This window comes from Lepus europaeus, chromosome 16 (genome assembly GCF_033115175.1).
Source record: "Lepus europaeus isolate LE1 chromosome 16, mLepTim1.pri, whole genome shotgun sequence".
In the NCBI taxonomy this organism is placed as follows: domain Eukaryota; kingdom Metazoa; phylum Chordata; class Mammalia; order Lagomorpha; family Leporidae; genus Lepus; species Lepus europaeus.
The window spans coordinates 90,220,912-90,248,194 of NC_084842.1; the positions used below are offsets into that span (position 1 = coordinate 90,220,912).

Consider the following 27,283-nt stretch of genomic DNA (forward strand, 5'->3'; position numbering starts at 1 on the left):
TGAGCTCTGAAGGACAGAGCTGGGGAGGTGGGAGGCAGTGTGGTGAGCGACACCGAGGACAGCCGGGCCCTGCCGGAGCACTCACGTCTGAGGCAGGACCACCCTGACCCTGCCTCCCTGCCCCCCAGCCTCTCGAGGGTCACTCCAGGCGCGGCTCAGGCTGCCAGCCTCCTGCAGTGTGCGCGTCAGCGTGTTAGGGCGCGTCCCATCAACTCCAGAAGCAGAGACGGTTATGCTGAAAACCTTAGGGACCACTGGTCACTAGCTTTAAAATGTAGTTTTACCACTAAAAAAGCACCCAAAACTAACCTTACATAAAGCAATTATGAAAAACTCCACAGCCCACTGTGAGTGGGTGGGTGGTGGGTCTCCCCTACACAGCCCATCCATCAGTGAGTGGGTGGTGGGTCTCCCCTACACAGCCCACCGTGAGTGAGTGGATGGTGGGTCCCCCCTACACAGCCTACCCGTGAGTGGGTGGGTGGTGGGTCTCCCCTACACAGCCCACTGTGAGTGGGTGGGTGGTGGGTCTCCCCTACACAGCCCACCGTGAGTGGGTAGGTGGTGGGTCCCCCCTACACAGCCCATCTGTCAGTGAGTGGGTGGTGGGTCCCCCCTACATAGCCCACCCATGAGTGGGTGGTGGGTCTCCCCTACACAGCCCATCCATCAGTGAGTGGGTGGTGGGTCTCCCCTACACAGCCCACCGTGAGTGAGTGGATGGTGGGTCCCCCCTACACAGCCCACCCGTGAGTGGGTGGGTGGTGGGTCTCCCCTACACAGCCCACCGTGAGTGGGTAGGTGGTGAGTCCCCCCTACACAGCCCACTGTGAGTGAGTGGGTGGTGGGTCTCCTCTACACAGCCCACCATGAGTGGGTGATGGGTCTCCCCTACACAGCCCACCCGTGAGTGGGTGGTGGGTCTCCCCTACACAGCCCACCCGTAAGTGGGTGGTAGGTCTCCTCTACACAGCCCACCGTGAGTGGGTGGTGGGTTTCCCCTACACAGCCCACCGTGAGTGGGTGGTGGGTCCCCCCTACACAGCCCACCCGTGAGTGGGTGGTGGGTTTCCCCTACACAGCCCACTGTGAGTGGGTGGTGGGTCCCCCCTACACAGCCCACCCGTGAGTGGGTGGTGGGTCCCCCCTACACAGCCCACCCGTGAGTGGGTGGTGGGTTTCCCCTACACAGCCCACTGTGAGTGGGTGGTGGGTCCCCCCTACACAGCCCACCCGTGAGTGGGTGGTGGGTCTCCCCTACACAGCCCACCGTGAGTGGGTGGTGGGTCTCCCCTACACAGCCCACTGTGAGTGGGTGGTGGGTCCCCCCCTACACAGCCCACCCGTGAGTGGGTGGTGGGTTTCCCCTACACAGCCCACTGTGAGTGGGTGGTAGGTCTCCTCTACACAGCCCACCGTGAGTGGGTGGTGGGTTTCCCCTACACAGCCCACCGTGAGTGAGTGGGTGGTGGGTTTCCTCTACACAGCCCACCGTGAGTGGGTGGTGGGTCCCCCCTACACAGCCCACCGTGAGTGGGTGGTGGGTCTCCTCTACACAGCCCACCCGTGAGTGGGTGGTGGGTCTCCCCTACACAGCCCACCGTGAGTGAGTGGGTGGTGGGTTTCCTCTACACAGCCCACCGTGAGTGGGTGGTGGGTCCCCCCTACACAGCCCACCGTGAGTGGGTGGTGGGTCTCCCCTACACAGCCCACCGTGAGTGGGTGGTGGGTTTCCCCTACACAGCCCACTGTGAGTGGGTGGTGGGTCCCCCCTACACAGCCCACCCGTGAGTGGGTGGTGGGTTTCCCCTACACAGCCCACCGTGAGCAGTGGGTGGCTCTCTCCTAGTCAAGAGAGCGCTCCTGGCTTGTGTCTGGGGAGCATGGTCACTTCTGGCGGCAGGTGCACTGCGGCCAAGGACCAACCCCACTGAGCAGCGATCCCACTGCACTCCACACCTCCCTCCACCCCGTGTGGTCCACTTTCAGAAGCTGGCACTCACCTGTCTGTCTCCTGGGAGGTAACCGCAGGGGACAGATGCATCGAGTCTGCGAGCCCACCCTTACCCCTGTGCTGGGTGGACGCGAGAGCCACGGGGCCTGACCAGAGGGAGGGCTGTGAGCTGGCCCCCTCCAGTCTTCATGCTCTTCATGCGCATTCCGTATCAGCTCTGTCCGCAGTAACAACCAACAAGCGGACACACACTGATCCTCCTCTCAGCTCGGGCGCCTGTGCTCTGCTCCCTAGGCCCCAGGGTCTCCCAGACAGCATTCCCATCAGGTGGCACCAGGACAGCCTCCGCCCAGCTCTCACCCAGAGGACTAGCCCCAGCCGACCCTGGCCCCATGACAGCGCCCTGGCTTCAGAAACGTCCTCCCCAGTTCACCTTCTCTCTTACCAGAGTGCCGAGGAAGGTGCTGATGGAGCGTGCGGCCTGGCAGAGGGCGCCGTACTCCTCGAGCAGCAGGGAGATGAAGTGGTGCGCCTGCGGCGGGCCCTGCAAGCCAGACGGCGCCTTGGCCTTGGCCGCTGCTGACAACTGCCGGAGCAGCCGGACCTTCATCTCTAGGACGTACTCCCGGGCTTGCTGCTCCAAACGCTGGTACAGCTGGTAGGGGTCCCGCTCACAGAGCCTGCAGAGAAAGAGCCCTCCCTCAGCTGTGGCTGCCTGCACAGGCCCGGGAGAGGACAGTTCCGTTCTGAAGCCTCTTCTCGGGCAGGCACCTGTGGCCCACACCGACCACCTTCCTCACAGTGACCCACGAGAGGCAGGACCGCTCCGCAGCTGGGTTAACCCACTGCTTCAGATGTGAAGCGCCTGGGCTGCGGACGGCAGGGTGTGCGACCACCGCAGCCCCTGCTCCAATGCACGTCCCTCCTGAAGGCGCACATGTCCACAGGGAAAGCACCTCTCCCTGCAGACGACACCTGCTCCGGGGCTCGGTAAACGGCTCTGTCTTTCTTTCTAGGAATCTAGTTCCCGAAGCACACAGGCTCATGCTGTTTTTCTAAGCAGAGGAACACACACAGCTCATCCTATTTTTAAGTTACCCATCCAAAAAGGTAACAAAATAGATAAAATAAAACTGGTAAGCTGAAGAGTAGGGGAACATTCATATACATCCTGCCCCTCGGCCATAATTACAATGAACATTTTCATGAATCTCTTCCCAAACTTGTCTTTTTTGTATATGGCATTACCAGCACATTTCTGAGACGGTTCTAGGAAGAAATGTAAGACCACTGGTGCAATATCCAAAATGCCACCCCATCACCCATCACTAAGAACCAGTGTGAGCTCAGCATTCCATCAGAAACAAGTTGTGATATATATTAAGTTACAGCTCTCATATTCTACACAATCTTTTACCCTCTGGGTACCACATCAGGTCAAAATAGAGGAACCTAAGCTGGCAACTGTTCCGATTTGGAATCACCAGTCTGCCTAGGGCGTGAAGACAGAAGCTAAGCCAGCTCCTGCCGCGGACCTTGGGAAGTCTGCTAGAAAACCGAGCTTAGAAAACCAGTCTAAGTGAATGGTTTCCTGCCGCACATTTAGTGCATTTCAGGAAGACTTCATATTTTTGCATGGAAGTCCTAATTCCAATTACTAGCATAAAAATCTGTCCTCTGAAACAGAGCGATTTAATCTGCCAAAGGAAAGAGGTTTCTGACTCTTCCATAGCTTAGGTGTGGAATCAGACGCACTTGGTTTCCCTTCCTGGCCCTCGTCTGTGTTTTGTAACCTAGAGACGTAACCGTGCGGTGCTTCTGCACAGAGCAGAAGACGCTGTGAGGTCCGTTCATCCACCTATTCATGTGGACATTCAGTAAATGCGGCCTCACTGACCACTCGCTAGACACTAGTGAAAAGGTATCAAAAATGCAGCACTTAGAACCTGGAAGTGACAGGTTTGATATAAAGGTCTGAAACTTTTCCTAACTTCTGAAGGTCACATGCTAGCCAGAACCACCCCTGCAACACCAGTGGTTCACTGGCCAGCCCCTGGACACACGTTAACAGAGCCCATGGCCAATCACTACCCTTGTTCACAGGATGAAACCTACTGCACAGTGAACATGAATTTATAAACGTCTCAAAGGTGCTGCACTCAAAGCACTGAGAAGGAAATGAGAACTGACCCATGATGTCCAAACCAAATTTTTTCCTTTTATTTTGACCATTTCAAAAAGCGGAAAAAGATGCTACATGCACCAGGCTGTCAGGGAGAATAAAAATGATGCCTGCCTCACTCTGTCCTGCTGCTGGGCACAGGGCATCTGCAGGAGCCCCGGTGCAGCGTGGGCCACACGTGTGTTCTCAAGCTGCCCTACTTCCCAGGGCCTTGGTTTTCTCACCTCATAAATGGGATAATTCTTTCTCTTTGGGTTGATAAATACAAGAGTGTTTGTGAAAATATCTAGTAGCATCCCTGGCACAAGAACTCAAAACAGACAGGTTTTACTGCCAGTCTTAACATAAGGAAGAGACAGAAATCCTTCGTTTAGTGAAGCCAGGCAGTAAATACTTTGTAGAATCAGAAGCACTGGCGACCTCTTACCCAGAGGGTCACTTCTGCTACAGACCTGAGCTACACCAAGCCTGAGGGCCGCCAGCTTCACCCGAACCCCAGGCAGAAAGGCCACTCGGATGGGGCGTAAGGGAGGGGCAGCGTGTACCTATCCACAAGCTCCTTCACTCCCTCCTTGTCCGGTACCAGGGACTGGTCCTGGTCATCGGCCAGCGGGGTCCCAGCCTGGCGGTATATGCAGCGGACCATGTAGCGCACTTCGGACCAGTAGTTCTGCAGCTGCTGAGGTTCTCGGTCTGTCTCGGAGATTTCCCTAAGACGCAACACAGCCATCAGGACAGTCACATTAGATCGATCAGCACAGTCTGCCCCTCCCACCAGCCAGACTGCCCGAGATGGGGCAAAGGCTGCAAAGCCAGACTCCTCCGCCTGGCTCAGCTCCCAGGCCATCACTACAGGATACCGACAGCTCCCCAACACAGCTGCAGGGCTGCTCCAGTCCTCCGCTGTCCAGTCCCTGACACAACAAGGGTGTCTGGGAACTCTGCGTCTCCCCCGCCCACCTGCCCTTCTCTGTCCGAGTGGCTCCTGGGAAGCCTGTGCGTCTCCAACCCCAGTCTCCACGAACTCCACTGGCTCCCTGCATGAGCTGGAGCGCAGGGTGGTCCAGATCTGGGGCCACGTCCTCGTCCCCGCAGTCACCGGCCTGCCCGTCACTCCCATCTGGTCACTGCCCTGGGTCTGAAGAGCCTAACGACTGTTTATGCTGTCCCGTCTCTGAGGACAGGGATTTTTGTTATTCGTCTGGTTCTTCTTCATCACAGCCAGGCCACCGTCTCCCTCAGCAGTGGCTCAAACACTGGCTGCCAGCTTCACGTTCCCGCTCCAGTGCACACCTGGACGCTGCCACGGAGCAGCAAGAGCACGGGGGCCCACACAGCACGCACCTGCGTTCATTGCAGGCCTCGCACGAGCACGCTGCGTCTGAGGGAGCAGTGCCGAGCCCTGCCGAGGGCAGGGTCTGTGCACCCAGCGCCAGCCTCCCACCGCCAGCCTCCGGCTGCGAGCCACCCAACGGGGAATGGAGAAGAAAATCTTGGCCCTGCTTTAAAAACAGAATAAAATAGGCCAGTTATGTTCAAATACTCTTAGCATCAATTTTATTAACTGTTCAGAAAAGTGCTTTTGGAAAAATTTTAAGGCCTAGACAAGAAAAACTTGGGAATTTTGTCTGGAATAGTTTTTTACATTTTCACAGTCTACATCATAATCATATGAGGACATTCAATATGTTTAACTTTTTTTTTTTTAAATATTTTATTTATTGGCTCCTGGCTTCGGATCAGCGCGGTATGCCGGCTGCAGCACGCCAGCCGCAGTGGCCATTGGAGGGTGAACCAACGGAAAAGGAAGACCTTTCTCTCTCTCTCTCTCACTGTCCACTCTGTCCAAAAAAAAAAAAAAAAAGATTTTATTTATTTGAGAGGCAGAGTTACAGACAGTGAGAGGGAGAGACACACAGAAATGTCTTCCATCCACTGTTTCATACCCCAAATGGCCACAATGGCCAGAGCTGAGCTGATCCGAAGCCAGGTGCTTCTTCCAGGTCTCCCACATGGGTGCAGGGGCCCAAGGACTTGGGCCATCTTCTACTGTTTTCCCAAGCCATAGCAGAGAGCTGGATCAGAAGCGGAGCAGCTGGGACTGGGACCAGCACCCATATGGGATGCCGGTGCCAGAGGCAGAGGATTAACCTACTGTGCCATGGCACCGGCCCCTCTTTCATTCTTTAAAAAAAAAAAATGAACTGTACTTCCAGCGTCTTAATCAGCACATGTGATGAGCATCCCAGTGGGCACCTCTGGAAAGTGACACTCGCGGCCACCCAAGCTGGCACTGAGAGGAAGCCTACAGTCACTCTGGGCTCATGTCAGGCCCAAAGGCAGGGCCTCGCTATCCACAGAATCCCTTCTCCTGTGCTGCCTGCTCCCCGGGAGGGACAGAGAAGCCTGAGAAGAAGAACGCTCTGAGCAAAGGTGACGGATGAAGCAAGGCCTCTGCCCCCTGCGCCACAGCACTGATGGGACTCCAGCGCCACACCCCGGGCCCCTGACGACCACCCCCTGCCGTGCCCCTCCTGTGACAGGCCCTGGTGAGGACCCCCGCCGCAGGAACGCAGGCCCTAGAGGATGCCCACACATTGAAGCAGGTGAAGAACCTCCCCGAGGGCAGGAGCCACTCCACACCACCACCTCCGATGTCCCGGAGGGGAGGAACTGCACTATTCCCTCTCTCCCCACAAAGGGAGGTGCATTCTCTAGGGCCCAAGTCGAAGGTGGTGAGACAGTCTCCAGCAGGCCGTCCAGTGCCATGTCCTGACTGAGAGCTCAGAGCGCCCCCGAAGAGCCCACGTGCTGAAATCCCAACTCACAAGGCAATGGTCTGAGGAGGTACGGCCTTAGCAGGTGATGAGTCATGAGGGAACCCTCACCCATGCAATGACTGACCCCGAAGAGCTCCTGCCCCTTTCTCCACAGGAGAACGCAGTTAGAAGGCTCCATCTATGGGCCGTGCTGCAGCACAGCCGGTAAGCAGCCATCTGCAGCACTGGCATCCCATGTGGGCTCCAGTTTGTGTCCCAGCTGATCCATTTCTGATCCGCCTCCCTGCTAATGGCCGGAGAAAGGCAGCAGAAGATGGCCAAAGTGTTTGGGGGTTGGGCCCTTGCCACCCACATGGGAGACCCGGATGAAAGTCCTGGCTTCTGGCTTCAGCCTGGCCCAGCCCTGGCCTTTGTGGTCATCTGGGGAATGAATCAGTAGATAGAAGAGTCTCTCTCTCCAACTCAAACTTTCAAATGAATAAATAAATCTTAAAAAGCAGTCGTGTAAAGTATATTCTCTGGTTATAACAGAATTAAGCTAACAATCACTAACAAAGAGATATCTGTACAGGCCAGCACTGTGGTGTAGTGGGCTGAGCCTCCATCTGCAGTGCCGACACCCCATATGGGCACCAGTTCGTGTCCCAGCTGATCCACTTCTGATACAACTCCACGATAATGGCCCGGGAAACAGAGCAGCAAAGGATGGCCCAAGAAGTTGGGACTCTGATGCCGTGTGGGAGCCCCAGAGGAGGCTCCCGGCTTCGGACAGACCCAGCTCTGGCATTGCAGTCATTTGGAGAGTAAACCAGAGGATGGAAGACCTCTCTCTTTCCTGTCTCTCCCTCTTTCTCTGACTGCCTCTTAAATAAATAAACAAGTCTTTGAAAAAAAAAAATAGCTGGAAAATATCACCAAATACCTAGAAATGAAAACACATACTTCTTTTTTTAAAAACATTTATTTATTATTTATTTGAAAGTCAGAGTTACACAGAGAGAGGAAGGGCAGAGAGAGAGAGAGAGAGAAAGAGAGAGAGAGAGAGAGAGAGGTCTTCCATCCACTGGTTCACTCCCCAATTGGCCACAATGGCCAGAGCTGTGCTGATCCGAAGCCAGGAGCCAGGAGCTTCTTCTGGGTCTCCCACCTGGGTGCAGGGGCCCAAGGACTTGGGCCATCTTCCACTGCTTTCCCAGGCCATAGCAGAGAGCTGGATTGGAAGTGGAACAGCTAGGACTTGAACTGGTGCCCATATGGGATGCCAGCACTGTAGGTGGCGGCTTTACCCGCTGCACCACAGTGCCGGCCCTGAAAACACATACACATAAGTGATGGGTGGCGGGGCAGGAAGCAGGGCAGGCATGTGGTCTAACAGTTCAGCCATCTGCATCCTACGCTGGAGTGCCTGGGTTCGCTACCCAGCTCCGAGTCCTGACTACACATTCCTACTGACACAGAACCCAGGAGGCAGTGGTGATGCTGCGACCCACGTGGGAGCCCTGGATGGAGTTCCTGGATCCTGGCTTCAGTTCCAGCCCTGCCTGCTGTGGGCATTTAGGTAGTGGACCAGTGGACAGGAGTGTTCGTGTGCTCCCTCTTCTCCCTCTCCACCATCCCTGCCTCTCAGAAAACAACAACAAAAGTCTATGGGCCAAAGACAGAATAAATCACAAAAAGGGCAATTATAAAATATTTTGAACAGGATGTAAAAAGTAGTATCAAAATTTGAGATGTAGCTGAGTACTTTACCAGAATTTTATAGATTTAAACACTTAAATCAGAAAAGAAGGTCCTAAATCAATGATGTAAACTTACTCCTTAAAAAATCAACCGGCACCGCGGCTCAATAGGCTAATCCTCCGTCTTGCAGCGCTGGCACACCGGGTTCTAGTCCCGGTTGCCCCTCTTCTAGGCCAGCTCTATACTGTGGCCCGGGAAGGCAGTGGAGGATGGCCCAAGTGCTTGGGCCCTGCACCCCATGGGAGACCAGGAGAAGCACCTGGCTCCTGGCTTCGGATCAGCGCGGTACACCGGCCGCAGTGGCCATTGGAGGGTGAACCAACGGCAAAAGGAAGACCTTTCTCTCTGTCTCTCTCTCTCTCACTGTCCACTCTGCCTGTCCAAACAAAAAAAAAAAGAAAAGAAATCAAAGTAGGGGCTGGCGCTGTGGCGTAGCAAGTAAAGCCGCTGCCATATGGGCGCCGGTTAGAGTCCTGGCTGCTCCACTTCTGATACAGCTCTCTGCTGTGGTCTGGGAAAGGAGAAGATGGCCCAAGTCCTTGGGCCCCTGACCCATGTGGGAGACCCGGAAGAAGCTCCTGGCTTTGGATCAGCACAGCTCTGGCCATTGCGGCCAATTGGGGAGTGAACCAGTAAATGGAAGATACCATTCTGTCTGTCTCTCTGCATAACTCTGACTTTCAAATAAATAAATCTTGAAAGAGAGATAGAGAGAGAGGAGGGAGGGAGGGAGGGAGGGAGGGAGGAATCAAAGTAACGGTGCTGGTGCTGTAGCACAGTGGGCTGGGCTCCTCCTGGCATCCCTTGTGGGTACCATGGCTGCTCCATTTCTGATCCAGCTCCCTGTTAATGCAGCTGGGAAAGCAGTGGAGGAGAGCCCAAGTGCTTGGGCCCCTGCATCCACATGGGAGACACAGTGGAAGCTCCTGTCTTCATCCTGGCCCAGCTCTGGCTGTTGCAGTCATTTGGGGAGTGAACCAGTGGATGGAAGACCTCTGTCTCTCCCCCTGTAACTCTGCCTCTCAGATAAATAAATAAACCTTTAAAAAGAAGTCTAAGTAACAAAATTAATGTAAAGTAAGGGGAAGGGAGGAAATATTAAAAGTTTAAAACAAAAATAGGAAAAGAGAAAGCAGAAAATTAATTCAAACAAAACACGGTTCTTTGGAAACATGCATAAAATTAATAAAACTCTGGCCATTCCTATCAGGAAAAAAGGAGACAAAATGCAAACAATATCAGGAATAGAAAGGGAAGGGGAAGCAAGCATTCCAGACCAAAGGAATTCATGGGGATATTTCCAACAGCTTCAGGTCACTCTATCTGACTCCGAATGAACAAATTTGCTTGAAAAGATTTATTCATTTATTTGAAAGGCAGAGTTACGAAGAGAGAGGGAGAGACAGAGATGTCTTACATCCACTGGTTCACTTTCCAAATGGTCCCAATGGCCGGACTGGGCCAGGCCAAAGCTAGGAACCAGAAGCTTCACCCGGGTCTCCCACGTGGGTGCAGGGGCCCAAGCACTTGGGCCATCTTCTGCTGCTTTCCCAGGAGCATCAACAGGGAGATGGATTGGAAGAGCAGAAGCAAGGACTTGAACTGGTGCCCATATAGGATGCTGGCACTGCAGGTGGGGGGTCTGACCCTCTACATCACAAATAAAAAGGTATTTTCAACCATGTAACTTTGTGCCATTATATTTGACATAAAATGAACAATTTTTCTAAAAATACTGGTTCATTTTCACCTTACTTCGATGTAGAGCAGAGCCATGCGGCTCTTCCACCCACTGGTCCAGTCCCCTGCAGCAGCCAGGGCTGAGCCAGGTCAAAGCAGAGTCTAGAACTCCACACAGGTCTTGTGCATGAGGGGCAGGGGCCCAAGCACTCGAGTCACCACCTGTGCCCCTTGTGATGTATCAGTGAGAACCTGGACTGGAAGGAGACAGCTAGGCTCAAACCAGCACACCTATCTAGGATGTGGGCAGAGTGGCGGCTTAATCCACTGACCCACAATACTTGCCACAGGCAAGTTCCTTTAAAGACGATAACTAGAGCAAGGCTCACCACCACCAACAAAACGATAATCTATATCCAAGAAACTGAACTTACAGTTCAGAACTTTTCCCATAAGGTAACTTCAGGCCAAGAAGAGTTTTCCAGAAGTTAACAACGGGGAAACGCTTCCTATCTCACAAGGCATTACCCTGGCACCAAAACGAAAGATGTGAGACAAGGAATGCAGACTGGGGCCAGTGTCGTGCCACAGTGCTAAGGCTGTGCTTGCAAAGCCAGCACCCTGTATCAGAGCACTGGTTTGAGTCAGGGACACTAAGCTTCCAACCCAGCTTCTTGCTAATGTGCCTGAGAAATCAGAAGAAGATGGCACAAGCACCTTAGGCCCCTGACACCCATGTGGAGACCCAGATGTAGCTTTGCACTTCTTGTTTAGGCCTACAGAGCCCCAGCTGTTACAGCAATTTGGGGAGTGAACCAGCAGACGAAAAACATCTGTCTCTCTGCCCCTTCTAGCAGTCCGCCTTTCAAATAAATAAATACATCTTTTAAAAATATTCACAGATTGATATCTTTCAAGAACACAGACATAATAATTCTTAACAAAAGATGAGCAATTCCAATCCAGAAAGAGACCTGTTAAAAGAGTGTACACCATGACCAAGTGCAGATTATCTCAGAAATGCAAACTTTGTACAGTTCAAAAACTGTAAAATAAATTTTGTTAACAAAAACATATCATTTCGGTAGGTCAAATAGAATTGGAAAAAATTCAACATTCTTTTTTTTTTTTTTTTGACAGGCAGAGTGGACAGTGAGAGAGAGAGAGACAGAGAGAAAAGTCTTCCTTTGCTGTTGGTTCACCCTCCAACGGCTGCCATGCTGCGGCCGGCTCACTGTGCTGATCCGATGGCAGGAGCCAGGTGCTTCTCCTGGTCTCCCATGCGGGTGCAGGGCCCAAGCACTTGGGCCATCCTCCACTGCACTCCCGGGCCACTGCAGAGAGCTGGCCTGGAAGAGGAGCAACCAGGACAGAATCTGGCGCCCCGACTGGGACTAGAACCTGGTGTGCCAGTGCCGCAGGTGGAGGATTAGCCTATTGAGCCACGGCACCGGCCTCAACATTCATTTATAATCATAACTCCCAGCAAATTAAAAAATGGAATTAAAATAAACAAATCTGGAGGCCAGTACTGTGGCATAGCAGGTGATGCCACCAGCTGTGAAGCCAACATCTCATATGGGCACCTGTTTGTGTCCTGGCTGCTCTACTTCCGGTCTAGCTCCCTGCCAATGCGCCTGGGAAACCAGTGGAAGATGGCCCAAGTGCTTGGGCCCCTGAACTCACACAGGAGACTGGATGGAGGCCCAGCCCTGGGCACTGAGGCCATCTGGGGAGTAAACCAGCAGATGGAACACCTGTGTGTGTGTGTGTGTGCATTTGTGTGTGTACGTGCGTAACTCTTTCAAATAATTAAACATCTTTAAAAACAGCACAAATTTTAATTACAAACATCAATTCTCAACATAAGCACCAGTAAGTTCAAGGCTTTTCTGAACTTGACATCAGCCATTTCCTCCATCCTTCAAGAACTGAAGGTCACGGGAAAGTGACCACGTCCACAGCTTGATTGCTTTTTACATTGTTAACTCAAGAAATGGGTGCCCTTTAAAGATCTGTGTGAGATTAGGAAAAAAGTCAGAAGAGCCTAATCAGGACCGCAGGGTGGGTCTAATAGGAGACGTCTCAGAACCCCACGCTGGCCTTGCTGGACCAAGGCTCGGGCAGGAGCATTTTCGTGCTGAAGCACTTTCTGATGAGGCTTTCCTGGGTATTTCCTGCCACGGCTTTGCCTAACTTTCCCAAAGCACTCTCCTTACAGTCAGACTACTTCCTTTGGCCCTGCACAGTCCACCAGCAAAGTGCCTTCAACAACCGCCACCACTCTCACGAACTTGGCTCTTGCTTCTGCGTAGCCACTGCTTCCACTGTGCTGTCTGAAGGACGGTGTCAGGGAAGCCACATCTCGTCTCTCGTCACACTTCCCCAGAGCAGTGACTTGGCATCTGGAGCCCATTTGTTTCAAATTTCCATTCAAAGTTTTGCTCTTTGGGCACAAGGATTTTGGCAACCACTGAGCAGAGTTTGCTGCACCTTAACTTTCCAGTCAGAACCCACTAAAATGTCTACAGTGTTGGGTATTAAAACCCCAGCAGGCTTTTCTGTAGAAATTGACAGGCTGAGTCTAGACAAATAGTCTAGAACACTCAAAACATTCTTGAAAAAGAATAAAGTTGGGGCTGGTGTTGTGGTGTTGTGAGCTAAGCCTCCACCTGCAGTGCTGGCATCCCACATGGGCGCTGGTTCTAGTCCCGGCTGCTCCTCTTCTGATCCAGCTCTCTGCTACAGTCTGGAAAAGCAGCAGAGGATGGCCCTTGCACCCACGTGGGAGACGGGAAGAAGTTCCTGGCTCCTGGCTTTGGATTGGCCCAGTTCTGGCCATTGCTGCCATTCGGGGAGTGAACCAGAGGATGAAAGACCTTTCTCTCTCTGCCTCTGTGTAACTCAGCCTTTCAAATAAATCAATAAAGCTTAATAAAGAAAAAAAAAAAAAAAGAACAAAGTAGGAAGAGATCTCCTATACCATTTCATGATTCATGTGAAAAATGTCAGGAGTCCAGAGCTAGCATCTTGCGTAGAAGTTATAAAAACACATGCTATACAAACAGGCACGCTGCACTCTGGAGTGCCAGGTACAGCTCCTGACTGCAGCTCCAGCTTCTACCAGTGCAAGCCCCAGGGAGCGAGTGCTATGGCCCTGCCCCACTTGGGAGACAAGGCTGGCATTCCCAGCCAGTCCGGGCCTGGCAGCTGCAGGAAGCTAGGGGTGAGAGCAAGCAGAGTGAGCTCTGTCAGGAACCAAGACGGCGTGCTACTGGCGAAGGACAGCCATACCCAGAGCAGGAGACGGGAGGGCTCCAAGATGGCGGAACAGGGAGGGAGCCTGCTGATCTAGCCCAGAAGAGAGTAAAAAACGTGGAGATAGTGTAGTCTCAGGGAAGAGTTAGGGGAAAAACAGCAGAGGAAACTCTTCCGAAATTAGAGGGACACGTGGAACTCCGTGGAGGGCGTGGGTGCCCATGGCTCAGGACTCCAGTAGCAGAGAGCCTCTGTACCAGCGCTGGAAACTGAGGTGAGACCACAGTAGCCTGAGACACTGGCAAAAAAGTGGCAGGAAGTGCCTAGAGGGAAGGAGGCTTGAATTCCCATGGGGAAAACTCCATCAGCCTGACTAGAGGAGAGAAACAAACAAACAAACAAAAAAGGTACAGACACGATTCTCTTTCTCCAAACACCTTACAAAGGCACACGAGCTGATAAGAGCAGGTGCCATTCTGGACATATGCAACAGCTGTGCCAGCTCATGTCTGTGCCCGGCAATCAGCCAAGCACAGACTCCTGACTCCAGTGGGGAGAAATAACACAGAGCTAGGACCCTGTGACTGTGTGAAGCTTCTGAACAGGATTGTGGGGGGGAAAAAAAACCTGAGGGTACATGGGAGAACTCAGGGTGCCGCTGAGACTTTCAGTAGTGTCAGCAGAAGCCACAAGCTTGGGCGGTGCTGGTTACTCGGTGAGAGACACTGCTGGGGGATCTGAACTCACACTGAGGACTGCACAGACCCTCTGTGGTCCTTGGCACAGAGCAGACAAACATCACACCCACAGGGGCTAGCGCTCAGGCACGGGTCTCCATCTAGGAGAAGAGCTCGGCTGAGCAGAATCACTTCCCTTCTGATTAGAGAGAGAGAAGACTTACCATGCCAAACCTTGGCGTGTCACCTCCAGCACACCCTTAACCCTGAACTGAACAGAGCTCTCTGGCCACACCCACCACAAGCCTCTAGAGATTCACAGAAAGCAGACAGTCCACTTATCTAGAGTCATAGGTCACAGTACAACAATAAAAGCTGACACAGAGGAAAAAAAAGAAGAAGAAACCAAAGAATATCTCCACAAAGGCGAACAAATGCAACAACCAAGGAAACGAGAACAAGGAAGACAACATGACACTCCCAAAGAACATGGCACTTCAATACAAGAGTATGAAGACGATGAGATAGAAGGAACCCAAGAAATGGAACTCAAAAAACTGATGATAAGATTATAGAGAAGTAATCAAAAGCAAACGCATGAACTACTGAAATCCATGTAGGACATGAAAGAAAATCTCTCTCATGAAATTGAAATCTTAGCCGGTGCTGTGGCTCATTGGCTAATCCTCCGCCTTGCGGCGCCGGCACACCGGGTTCTAGTCCCGGTCGGGGCACCGGATTCTGTCCCAGTTGCCCCTCTTCCAGGCCAGCTCTCTGCTGTGGCCAGGGAGTGCAGTGGAGGATGGCCCAAGTCCTTGGGCCCTGCACCCCATGGGAGACCAGGAGAAGCACCTGGCTCCTGCCATCGGATCAGCACGGTATGCTGGCCGCAGCGCGCCAGCCACGGCAGCCACTGGAGGGTGAACCAACGGCAAAAGGAAGACCTTTCTCTCTGTCTCTCTCACTGTCTACTCAGCTGGTCAAAAAAAAAAAGAAAGAAAAAATAGAAAAGAAATTGAAATCTTGAGGAATCAAAATGAAATGAAGAATTTAATAGAAAAATAAAAAGTGCATGGCCGGCGCCGTGGCTCAACAGGCTAATCCTCCGCCTTGCGGCGCCGGCACACCGGGTTCTAGTCCCGGTCGGGGCACCGATCCTGTCCCGGTTGCCCCTCTTCCAGGCCAGCTCTCTGCTGTGGCCAGGGAGTGCAGTGGAGGATGGCCCAAGTGTTTGGGCTCTGCACCCCATGGGAGACCAGGATAAGCACCTGGCTCCTGCCATCGGAACAGCGCGGTGCGCCGGCCGCAGCGCGCTACCGCGGCGGCCATTAGAGGGTGAACCAACGGCAAAAGGAAGACCTTTCTCTCTGTCTCTCTCTCTCTCTCACTGTCCACTCTGCCTGTCAAAAAATAAAAAAATAAAAAAAATAAAAAAATAAAAATAAAAATAAAAAAAGAAAAATAAAAAGTGCAGCTGAGAGCCTTAAAAGCAGAATCAGTGAGGCACAAGAGAGAATATCGGACTTGGAAGACAGAGCACAGGAAAGCATACAGTCAAACCAAAGACAAGAGGAGGAAATTAGAAATCTGAAAAATAGCCGGCGCCGCAGCTCACTAGGCTAATCCTCCGCCTTGCGGCGCCAGCACACCAAGTTCTAGTCCTGGTCGGGGCACCGGATTCTGTCCCGGTTGCCCCTCTTCCAGGCCAGCTCTCTGCTATGGCCCGGGAAGGCAGTGGAGGACGGCCCAAGTCCTTGGGCCCTACACCCCATGGGAGACCAGGAGAAGCACCTGGCTCCTGCCATCGGATCAGCGCGCTGCGCCGGCCGCAGCGCACCAACCACGGCGGCCATTGGAGGGTGAACCAACGGCAAAGGAAGACCTTTCTCTCTGTCTCTCTCTCACTGTCCACTCTGCCTGTCAAAAATAAAAAATAATAATAATAATAATAAAGAAAGAAAGAAATCTGAAAAATAATGTTGGGAATCTACAGGGTACTATTAAAAACCCAACATTCAGGTTCTAGGAGTTCCTGAAGGCATGGAGAGAGAGAAAGGATTAGAAGGCCTTTTAAGATACTAGCAGAAAACTTCCTGAGTTTGGAGAAAGAAAGAGACACCCAAGTACAGGAAGCACACAGAACTCCGGATAGTCATGACCAGAAAAGATCCACTCCATGACACATTGTAATCAAATTCAACACAGTGAAACATAAAGACAATGTACAAGAGAGAAACGTCAGATTACTCTCAGAGGATCCCCAATTAGACTCACAGCAGACTTCTCATCAGAAACCCTGCAGGCTAGGAGGGAATGGCGAGATATAGCCCAGGTACTAAGAGAGAAAAAAACTGTCATCCCAGAGTATTATATCCTGCAAAGCTCTCATTTGTGAATGAAGGTGAAATAAAGACCTTTCATAGCAAACAGAAACTGAAGAAATTTGTCATCACTCGTCCAGCCCTGCAAAAGATGCTTAAAGATGTGTTACACACAGAAACACAGTCATCAATACCAAAGGTAAAGGAAGAAAATCTCTCAGTAAAAGATCACAGGAAGTTCAAAGTATAAATTAGAAATATCTTTGCAAAAATGGCAGGGCAAAGTCACTACTTATCAATAGTCACACTGAATGTAAATGGCCTCAACTCTCCAGTTAAAAGACACAGACGGACTGAATGGATTATGAAAAACAAAATTCATCTGTTTGCTGCTTACAAGAAACACATCTTTCCAACAAAGGTGCATGCAGACCGAAAGTGAAAAGTTGGAAAAAGATATTCATGCCAACAGACACCAAAGAGCTGGCGTAGCCATCTTAGTTAATGAGACAAAAGAGACTTTAACACAAAAACTGTTAAAAGAGACAAAGAGGGACACTATATAGTGATTAAGGGATCAATTCAATAGGAAGATGTAACTACTATAAACATATATGCACCTAATTACAGGGCACTGGGCTATTTAAAGATATGTTAAGGGGCCAGCACTGTGGTGCAGTAAGTTAACACCCTGGCTTGAATTGCTGACATTCCATATGTGCACCGGTTTGAGACCCGACTGCTCCACTTCCTTTCCAGCTCTCTGCTATGGCCTGGGAAAGCAGTAGAAGATGGCCCAAGTCCTTGGGCCCCTGCACCCACGTGGGAGACACAGAAGAAGCCCCCGGCTCCTGGCTTTGGATGGGTGCAGCTCCAGCTGTTGCAGCCAACTGGGGAGTGAACCATCGGATGGTAGACCTCTCTCTCTCTTTGCCTCTCCTCTCTCTGTATAACTCTGACTTTCAAATAAATTTAAAAATCTTTAAAAAAAATAAAATATATGTTAAAGGACTTAAAAGGAGACTTAGACTCCAATACAATAGTATTGGGGGACTTCAGTACTCCACCTTCAGCAATGGACAGATCAACCAGACAGAAGAACAACAGGAAACAGCAGATTTAATCGACACTATAGCCCAAATGGACCTAACAGATATCTACAGAACTTTCCATCCTACAGAGGCAGAATACACATTCTTCTCAGCAGTGCATGGCTCTTACTCTAGGACTGACCACACACTAGGCCATAAAGTGAGTCTCAGCAAATGCAAAAGAATTGAAATCACACCCTGCATCTTCTCAGACCACAGTGGAATGAAGCTAGAAATCAGCAACTCAGGAATCCCTGGACCACAGCAAACACACGGGGACTGAACACCATGCTCCTGAATGGACAGTGGGTCATGGAAGAAACTAAAAGAGAAGTCAAAAACTTCCTGGAAGCAAATGAAGATGACAACACAACATATCCAAACTTACGGGATACAGAAAAGCAGTGTTAAGAGGAAAGTTTATAGCAATAGGTGCCCACATTGAGAAACTGGAAAGGCACCAAATAAATGAGCTATCAATGCATCTCAAGGATCTAGAAAAAACTGCAGCAAACCAAACCCAAAGCTAGTAGAAGAGAAATAATTAAAATTAGAGAAGAAATCAACAAAATTGAATCCCCCCCCCCCAAAATTACAAAAGATCAGTAAAACAAAGAGCTGGTTTTTTGAAAAAATGAACAAAATTGACACACCAGTATCCCACCCAACCAAAAAAAGGAGAGAAGACTCAAGTCAGTAAAATTAGAGATGAAAAAGGGGAATGTAACAATAGACACCTCAGAAATAGAGTCATCAGAAATTACTACAAGGACTTGTATGCCAGCAAACAGGGAAATCTATGAGAAATGGATAGATTCCTGGACACATACAACCTACCTAAATTGAACCATGAAGACACAGAAAACCTAAACAGACCCATAACTGAGACAGAAATTGAATCAGTAATAAAGGTCCTCCCAACAAAGAAAAGCCCAGGACCAGATGGATTCACTGCTGAATTCAACCAGACACTTAAAGAACTAACTCCAATTCTTCTCAAACTATTCAAAACAACTGAAAGAGAGGGAATCCTCCTAAATTCTTTCTACCAAGCCAGCATCACCTTAATTCCTAAACCTAAAAAAGATGCAGCAGAGAAAGATAATTACAGACCAATATCCCTGATGAACATAGATGCAAAAATCCTCAACAAAATTCTAGCCAATAGAATGCAACATCACATTAGAAAGATCATACACCCAGACCAAGTAGGATTTATCCCTGGTATGCAGGGATGGTTCAATATTCATAAATCAATCAACGTGATACACCACATTAACAAACTGCAGAAGAAAAACCATATGATTATCTTAATAGATGCAGAGGAAGCATTTGATAAAATACAACACCCTTTCATGATGAAAACTCTAAGCAAATTGAGTGTAGAAGGAACATTCTTCAATACAATCAAGGCAATTTATGACAAACCCACGGCCAGCATCCTATTGAATGGGGAAAAGTTGGAAATATTTCCACTGAGATCTGGTACCAGACAGGGATGCCCACTCTCACCATTGCTACTCAATACAGTACTGGAAGTTTTAGCCAGAGCTTTTCTCTCTGCCTGTCTCTCTCACTGTATGTAACTCTACCTCTCAAATAAAATAAAATCTTTAAAAACAAAACAAAACAAAACAAATGATAGGAGAGACAGCAATAAGCAGGACCAAAGAAAGCAGCAATCGCTAAGAAAAAACTTGACAAGGTTAAAAACAAATAAGGGTGGGGCCGGCACCATGGCGAAGGTTATTCCTCTGCCTGCGGCGCCGGCATCCCATGTGGGCACCGGTTCGAGTCCCGGCTGCTCCTCTTCCGATCCAACTCTCTGCTATGGCCTGGGAAAGCAGTAGAAGATGGCCCAAGTCCTTGGGGCCCTGCATCCACGTGGGAGACTTGGAGGAAGCTCCTGGCTTCGGATCAGTGCAGCTCCGGCCACTGCAGCCATCTGGGGAGTGAACCAGTGGATGGAAGACCTCTCTGTCTCTACCTCTCTAAAATAAATGAAAATGAAATCTTAAAAAAATAGTTGAAGTACAAGTTAAGGATACACAGTTGAAGGATACACAGGCATGTGGCAGGGACTGTCTGCGATGTCGCATCCTGGACCCCATATCTGAGTGCCTGGTTTGAGTCCTGGGCTACTCCATGCTACTCCCAGCTTCCTGCTAACGTACCTGGGAGGCAGCAGGTGAGAGCCCTGCTCCTGAGTACCTGGGGTCTGGATGGAGTTCCTGGCTCCTTGTTCAGCCTGGTTCAGCCCTGACTGTTGCAGATGTTAGAGGGAATGAACCAATAGATGCAAGATTCTCTCTCTCTTTCTCCCAACCCTCTTTCTCTCTCTCTCTCCATCAGTCTGCTTTCAAATACATTTTTTTCCCAAAGATTTATTTATTTATTTGAAAGAGTTACAGAAAGAGAGGGAAGGATGGTCTATGCACAGATGGGTTCACTCCCAACAGCCAGGAATGAGTGAGGCTGATGTTGGTTCTTGGAATTGCATCCTGGTCTCTCACGTGGGTGGCAGGTGTCCCAGCACCTGGACCATCTTTTCATGCCTCCCTGGGCACATTAGCGGGGAGTCAGAATGGAAGTGGAACAGCTGGAACTTGAACTGGCATCCTAGACAGTGGCTTAACCCACTGCATCACAACATCTGTCCCTAAATAAATAAATCCTTTTTAAAAAATATCTGCAAGAGATTTCCGAAAAATACAGAATACTGCCACTCATTAGATTAGCTTTGGTCTGAAAAATAGCTTTCATTTAAGATTATGCTCTTGGCCTTAACATGCAGTCAATTACAGAAATCCCCTGTGGCTCAGCAATTTCTTTCCCACTTCTATAAACAGAATGAGTGACTGTGTACCCTAAGAGCATCATTCATAAAATCAAAATCTGAACCTAAAACACAACATTTTCATAAAGACGAAAACAAGCAGCAATGAAAACGAGGAAATGACAACACTGATGCCTCTCGGGTGTAATCCTGGGCAACACACATCAACTACGAACCAACGCGCACAGGAGCTGGTGTCCCGGCACAGCAGCCTGCACACCAGCAATGCCAGCATCCCATAAGGGCACCAGTTCTAGTCGCGGCTGCTCTACTTCCAATCTAGCTCCCTGCTAGTATGCCTAGAAAGGTAGCAAAAGATGGCCCAAGTGCTTGGGCCCCTGCCACCCATGTGGGAAACCCAGACATGGTTCCAGGCCCCTGGCTTCAGCCTGGTGCATCCCCAACCATTGAGGCAATATGGGGAGTGAATCAGGAATGGGAGATTTATCTCTTCTTCCCTCTTTCTCTGTCTCCAACTCTGCCTTTCAAATAAATAATTTTTTAAAAAGTATACTGCTAACATAATTGTATTTTTATAAAATGCAAAACGCCAGAACACTGGACTACAAGAATCGCTTCGGTGGTTTAACAATAAAGAAAAGCAAGGCAATGGTGCAAACGAGCTGCAGGGAGGGAAAGCTCTGAGGAGGGAATGGCCGGAAGGGGTACAGGGACCTGCACCAAGGGTGCGGCAACAACTGACAACGACCGCTGTAACGCAGCACGGACCACCAACTCCACCCAGAAGAGACTGGAGTGAGCGTCTGGCCTGCGGTTAAGATGTGCCCTTCCCATTCCAGAGCGCCAGCTCTGTTCTCAATGACAGCTTCATGCGAACGCGCTCTCTGGGAGCAGCAGGGATGGCTCAAGTAACTGCGTTCTGTCACCCACCCGGAGGACCCGGGCCGAGCTCTCAGCCCCCAGATCTGGCCCCTGCAGCCACTGCAGGCATTTGGTGAATGAACTAACACACAGGAGCTCTTTGTGTCTCTCTCTCAAATAAATAAATAAATTTTTTAAAAGCAGATTTTCAACTGAGACCCAATAAAGTTAACCTCTATGCTGACTGCTCGAGTCTAAATACAACAAGAGAGTACACTAATGCAACAAAATCCACAGCAGAAGGGAATGAAAGGAAACCAGCAAACACAAGTCTTCAGAAGAAAGGAATTCTCGACGGTTTAGGGGAATAAAAGAAATGATCACACCAACATTTAATAATTTTAATCTGTGTTCACCTACCACAGTCTTAAAAATCTACAAAGCAAAACGGGAAATACGTACAAGGAAAAAAAGGACAAAGATACACGCAGAGATTTTTAACTATCTCTCTCAGAAACTGGATCTAGCCACAGGCCACAGAAACAAAAAATGTGCCACAGTGAACGAGTTATTAATCTAACAGGTGTACACAGAGACCACCTATCCCCAGAGCAAACATTATTTTCAAGCTCACATGGAACATTCAAAAAAACTTAACCATGTGTTATAATTAGCAAGTATAACTCACAAAGAATCATAATTTTCAACTACAGCAGCATTAAATTAAATGTCAGTATGATTAAAGATTTCCAACAGATCAATGTCTGGACACTTACAAATACCCCTGAATAATTCAATGGAAAAAAGAAATAAATAAAATTAAATAATACTTAAATCAAGCCACTGAAACTAACATTTCTTTTTTAATGAAGATGTATTTATTTTACTTGAAAATCAGTTACACAGAGAGAGAAGGAGAAGGATAGGGGGATGGGGGAGAGGGGGAGAAGGGCAGGGGGAGAGGGGAAGAGGGGGAGAAGGGGAGAGGGGGGGAGGGGGAGAGGGGAAGAGGGGGAGAGAGGTCTTCCATCCGCAGGTTCACCCCCAGATTGCTGCAATGGCTGGAGCTTTGCAGATCTGAAGCCAGGAGCCAGGAGCTTCTTCCAGGTCTCCCATGCAGGTGCAGGGGCCCAAACACTTGGGCCATCTTCTACTGCTTTCCCAGGCCACAGCAGAGAGCTGGATTGGAGGTGGAGCAACCGGGACTCGAATAGGCACCCATATGGGATGCCGGCACTGCAGACAGTGGCTTCACCCGCTACACCACAGCGCTGGCCCCTGAAGCTAACATTTCACAATCTACAGCAGTGGGGAAAGCACTGTGGCTTAACAGGTTAAGTCACTGCCTACATCACTGGCATCACATAAGGGTACTTGTTCAACTCCTGGTTGTTCCACTGTCAATCCAGCTTCCTGCTAACGCACCTAGAATAGCAGCCGACGATGGCCCAAGTCCTTGGGTCCCTGCACCCGTGTGGGAGACCCGGAGGAAACTCCTGGCTTCGGCCCGGCCCAACCATAGCCTCCCAGCCACTTGGAGAGGGAACCAGAAGACAGAAGTGCACGCACTCGTGTTTTCTAACTCTGCCTTCCAAATAAATAAAATCAACCTCACACACACACACACACACGCATGTGCACACATGCGCACGCACACACACGCGCACACGCACGCGCACGCACACGTGCACATGCACACACACACACACAGGACGATACGATACAGGCCCAGACGGCCCCTACAGGCAGCGTGCCAGTCCAAAGGGACAAAAGCAGGTAAGGCTGAGAGGGCAGGTGAGGACAGGAGTGCAGCTGCCCTGAGCCGCTACCACAAGGCTCAGGCCCAGAGAACGCACCAGCTCCTCGGTGCAGCCCACCCTGCCGTGGCGCTGCACCCTACAGAGAGGACAAAGAGGCAGCGGGAGAACACATCCTCAGCCAGCGCAGCACCTCTCAGCGAACAGAACCCTGGGGAGGGAGGGCAGTGGAGCTCTGGTGAGGCAGACAGTGGAAGGCTGTGACCTTGAACTGCTCTTGTTCATCATGACCACCATAGCATTAACAACCACACAGCACGCATATTTATGAAACAGCACTGGGGCCGGTGCTGTGGCCCAGTGGGTTAAAGCCCTAGCCTGAAGCACCAGCATCCCATATGGGCGCTGGTTCTGTCCCGGTTGCTCCTCTTCCAGTCCAGCTCTCTGCTGTGGCCTGGGAAAACAGTGGAAGATGGCCCAGGTCCTTGGGCTCCTGCACCCACGTGAGAGACCCAGAAGAAGCTCCCGGCTCCTGGCTTCAGATCAGTGCAGTTCTGGCAGTAGCGGCCATCTGTGTAGTGAACCAGCAGATAAAGACCTCTCTCTGTCTCTACCTCTCTCTGTAACTCTGTCTTTCAAATAAATAAAAATAAATCTTTTTTAAAAAAGCAGTAATTAAAGAACAGAAAAAATTAAAAAATATTTTAAGAATTAAAAGCTGCATTTTTGAAAAGACAAAATGAGCAGACTTTCACAAAACTGGTTTCAAATAAAGAAGACACGGGGCCGGCACTGTGACATAGTAGGTAAAGCTGCCGCCTGCAGTGCCAGCATCCCATGTGGGCGCCAGTTCGAGTCCTAGCTGCTCCACTCCCTATGCAGCTCTCTGCTGTGGCCTGGGAAAGCAGCAGAAGATGGCACCTGCACGGGAGACCCAGAGGAGGCTCTGGCTCCTGACTTTCAATGGGCACAGCTCCAGCTGTTGTGGCCAACTGGGGAGTGAACCAGCGGATGGAAGACCTCTCTCCGCGTCACTCTGCCTTTCAAATAAATAAATAAATCTTTAATAATAAACAAAATAAAGATGGCACAAGTAGGAGAAATGAGAGTCGCATCCACAGGTAAAAGAGGAACTGAAAGGAGACCCCCACACATAGCCCTTCAGATCAGTAAACGTTTCTGATACTGTAACTTATCAAAGCTAACAGGAGAAGCTTTTGCCCATTAAAGAAACTGAACCAGAACTTAACTTACCTAAAGACGGGCTTTTGTGAAGGGGAGTGGGAGACACAGTAACGGTCATAAGGGGACGAGGTTATTTAAACACAGGTAATTTTTTAAAAAGATTTATTTATTTACTTGAAAGTCAAAGTTATACAGAGAGAGGTCTTCCATCTACTGGTTCACTCCCCAGATGGCTGCAACGGCCGGAGCTGTGACAATCCGAAGCCAGGAGCAAGGAGCTTCCTCCGGGTCTCCTACGCAGGTGCAGGGCCCCAAGGACTTGGGTCATCTTCTGCTGCTTTCCCAGGCCACAGCAGAGAGCTGGATGGGAAGTGGAGCAGCTGGACTCGCTCTGGTGGCCAAATGGGATACCAGCACCGTAGGCAGTGGCTTTACCCGCTATGCCCAGAGCCGGTCCCTAAACACAGGTAATTTTAAAGCATTTTCATTCTACTGGTCATGAGCCAGGACAGTGGAAAAAAATAATCAAAACAACCTATGGCAACAGAGGGCAGTCAAGCAGGTGAGTTACAAAGAGAGCCACTTTGAGTCCTGGCTACTCCACTTCCAATCCAGCTCCCTGCCAACGCACCAGGGAAAGCAGTAGAAGATGGCCCAAATGCTTGGGTCTCTGCACCCACATGGGAGACCTGGAGGAAGCTCCTGGCTCTTGGTTTTGAATTGGTCCAGCTCTGGCCGTTGTAGCCATTTAGGGTGTGAACAAGCAGATGGAAGATTCTCTCTCTCTCTCTCTCTCTCTCTCTGTAACTCTGCCTTTCAAACAAATAAACAAATCTTTAAAAAAAATTTTTTCCAGAGTGAAGTGTGGCAAGTGCCGGAGTCGGACCCCCGGAAGCCCGGGCACAGGAGAGTTTCCATTCTTTCCCAGGATACCTGTGAGAGGTGAGCGGCCTAGCTGGCCCCCACCCTCCTTCAGTAGGAAGCAGAAGCTGTCAAAGCTGGGGGGTGCAGGCCTGATCCACTGGCTGAGAGGAGAAAGGCAGTGCTTCACGCAGGCCCAGGCCAGATGTCTCCAGGGACAAGGCAGAGGCATGGGGGGGGGGGGGAGGGGACAGGCTCACTGAGAGAGCTGCCCACAAGTCACGCTGGACATGGGGACTGAGAGCCGTGCCAAACAGAGCAGTGAGGGACCCCTCCCTAAGCCCAGAGAGCACAGCACACACAGCTGGAGCAGCATTCCCCCGTTCCAGGCCCAGCGAACAGCCCCGTGCTTCCCAACACTGTCTGGCAGGTGCCCAAACAGAACTAGGGGACAGAACCAAAGTAAGAGCATTTAAAGAGAAATGATAGTGCCAACTCCACCCAAACTGTTCCTGAGAGAAGAAACAGGAAGACATCGCAGCGAGCAGCCCTGAAGGACCTCACAAGACGAGAAGACTAGGGCAGGATCTGTCTGAGCCCAGGGACAGGACCCGTAACAACATTCTAGCAGACCAATCCAGCAACACTCAGAGCTGTTCATAGAAGATCCCTACAAGAAGGTTCACGGCAGCTTTCTCCACAGCAGCTCACATCTGGAAACAAACACCCATCAGCTAACTGGTGAGGGAATAATTAAACTGGTATAACCGTACAACTTACTCAACACCGACAAGGAACGGGGCAAATGTTTGTGCGTGCGATTAGGAGGTCCCCTGGGGGCTGGGCTTGCGGCACAGCAGGTTACGCCGCTGCCTGCAGTGCCAGCATCCCACATGGGTACCAGCTTGTGTCCTGGCTGCCCTATTTCTGATCCAGCTCCGTACCAATGCACCTGGGAAGACAGAAGATGGCCCAAGTACTCGGGTCCCTGCGTCCACAGGGAAGACTCGGATGGAGTTCCAGGATCCTGGCTTTGGCCTGGCCCAGCCCTGTCCATTGCTGCCACTTGGGGAGGGAAACAGCAGATGAAGATCTTTTTCTCTCTCCCTCTCTCTGTAATTGTGCCTTTCAAATAAACAAATCTTAAAAAAAATAAACATAAAAACGGTCACGCAGGACACCTGCCTCCCACAGCAGACTGCCCGAGTCTGAGCTGGGACTCTGCTCGACTCCGGCTTCCTGCGGACACGCACCCTGGGAAGCGGCAGGCAGAGGCTCAGGTGGCGGGATCTCTGACACCACCTGGGAGACTTAAACGGAGCCCTGGCTCTAGGATGGCCCAGCCCCGACTGCTAAACGCTGCACTCTTCGTAATTTTTATTAAAATATGTTATTTTTTTGAGAGGTTGAGTTACAGACAGAAAGAGGGAGATGGAAAGAAAGGTCTTCCATCTGCTGGTCACTCCCCAAATGGCTCAACAGCTAGAGCTGAACTGATCTGATAACAAGAGGTTCTTCCAGGTCTCCCACGTGGGTGCAGGGGCCCAAGGACTTGGGTCATCTTCCTCGGCTTTCCCAGGTGCATGAGCAGGGAGCTGGAGTCAAAGAGGAGCAGCGGGGACGAGAATCAGGGCCCATATGGGATGGGGGCACCGCAGGTGGAGGCTTACCCCATTATGCCCCAGCGTCAGCCCCAGGCTGCCGCTTCTCTCGAGAACCAGCTGGGGATTAGCAATCCCCCCAGGGTCCGACTGATGGGGGGTGGGGACGGGATACCTGTGAGACAGGGTAATCAAAGGCAATGCTTGCTCAGAGGTACCAGAGGAGGGCTGGGACAAAGAAAGATGATGAAGTAAAGGAAGCAAAAAAAAAAAAAAAAAAAAATCAAAAGCAAAGAGTACTCTGGTCAGTGGGAAGACTTATGGATGTCAACGGTAAGTGAACAGGACACTTACATTACCATTGCTATACGTAACCAACCTTCAATCAAAACCAGGGGAAGACAGCAAATGCCTTAGTGGACACAGACAGCGAGCGTAAGGACAACTAGAAGGGGCCTGTGCTGCGGCCCCCTGGATTAAGCCACTGCCTGCACTGCTGGCATCTCAGTTCAAGTCCTGGCTGCTCCACTTCTGGTCC

At 50.6% G+C, this 27,283-nt stretch overlaps 1 protein-coding gene across 3 annotated transcripts in view; it reads right to left on the reverse strand.

Moving 5' to 3' along the window:
* Window positions 1-27,283, reverse strand: part of LOC133774848 (E3 ubiquitin-protein ligase RNF4) — a 222,394-nt gene that overhangs the window by 82,509 nt on the left and 112,602 nt on the right. For 2 of the 3 annotated variants that reach the window (XM_062212771.1, XM_062212774.1), the window contains 3 exons: window positions 5,481-5,638; window positions 4,682-4,846; window positions 2,400-2,634 (listed from right to left, as the gene is read on the reverse strand). In XM_062212771.1, coding sequence (XP_062068755.1) covers window positions 2,400-2,634; window positions 4,682-4,846; window positions 5,481-5,638 — 558 coding nt within the window. The remainder of the gene's footprint in view (window positions 1-2,399; window positions 2,635-4,681; window positions 4,847-5,480; window positions 5,639-27,283) is intronic. The other variant, XM_062212773.1, reaches the window with a different exon arrangement.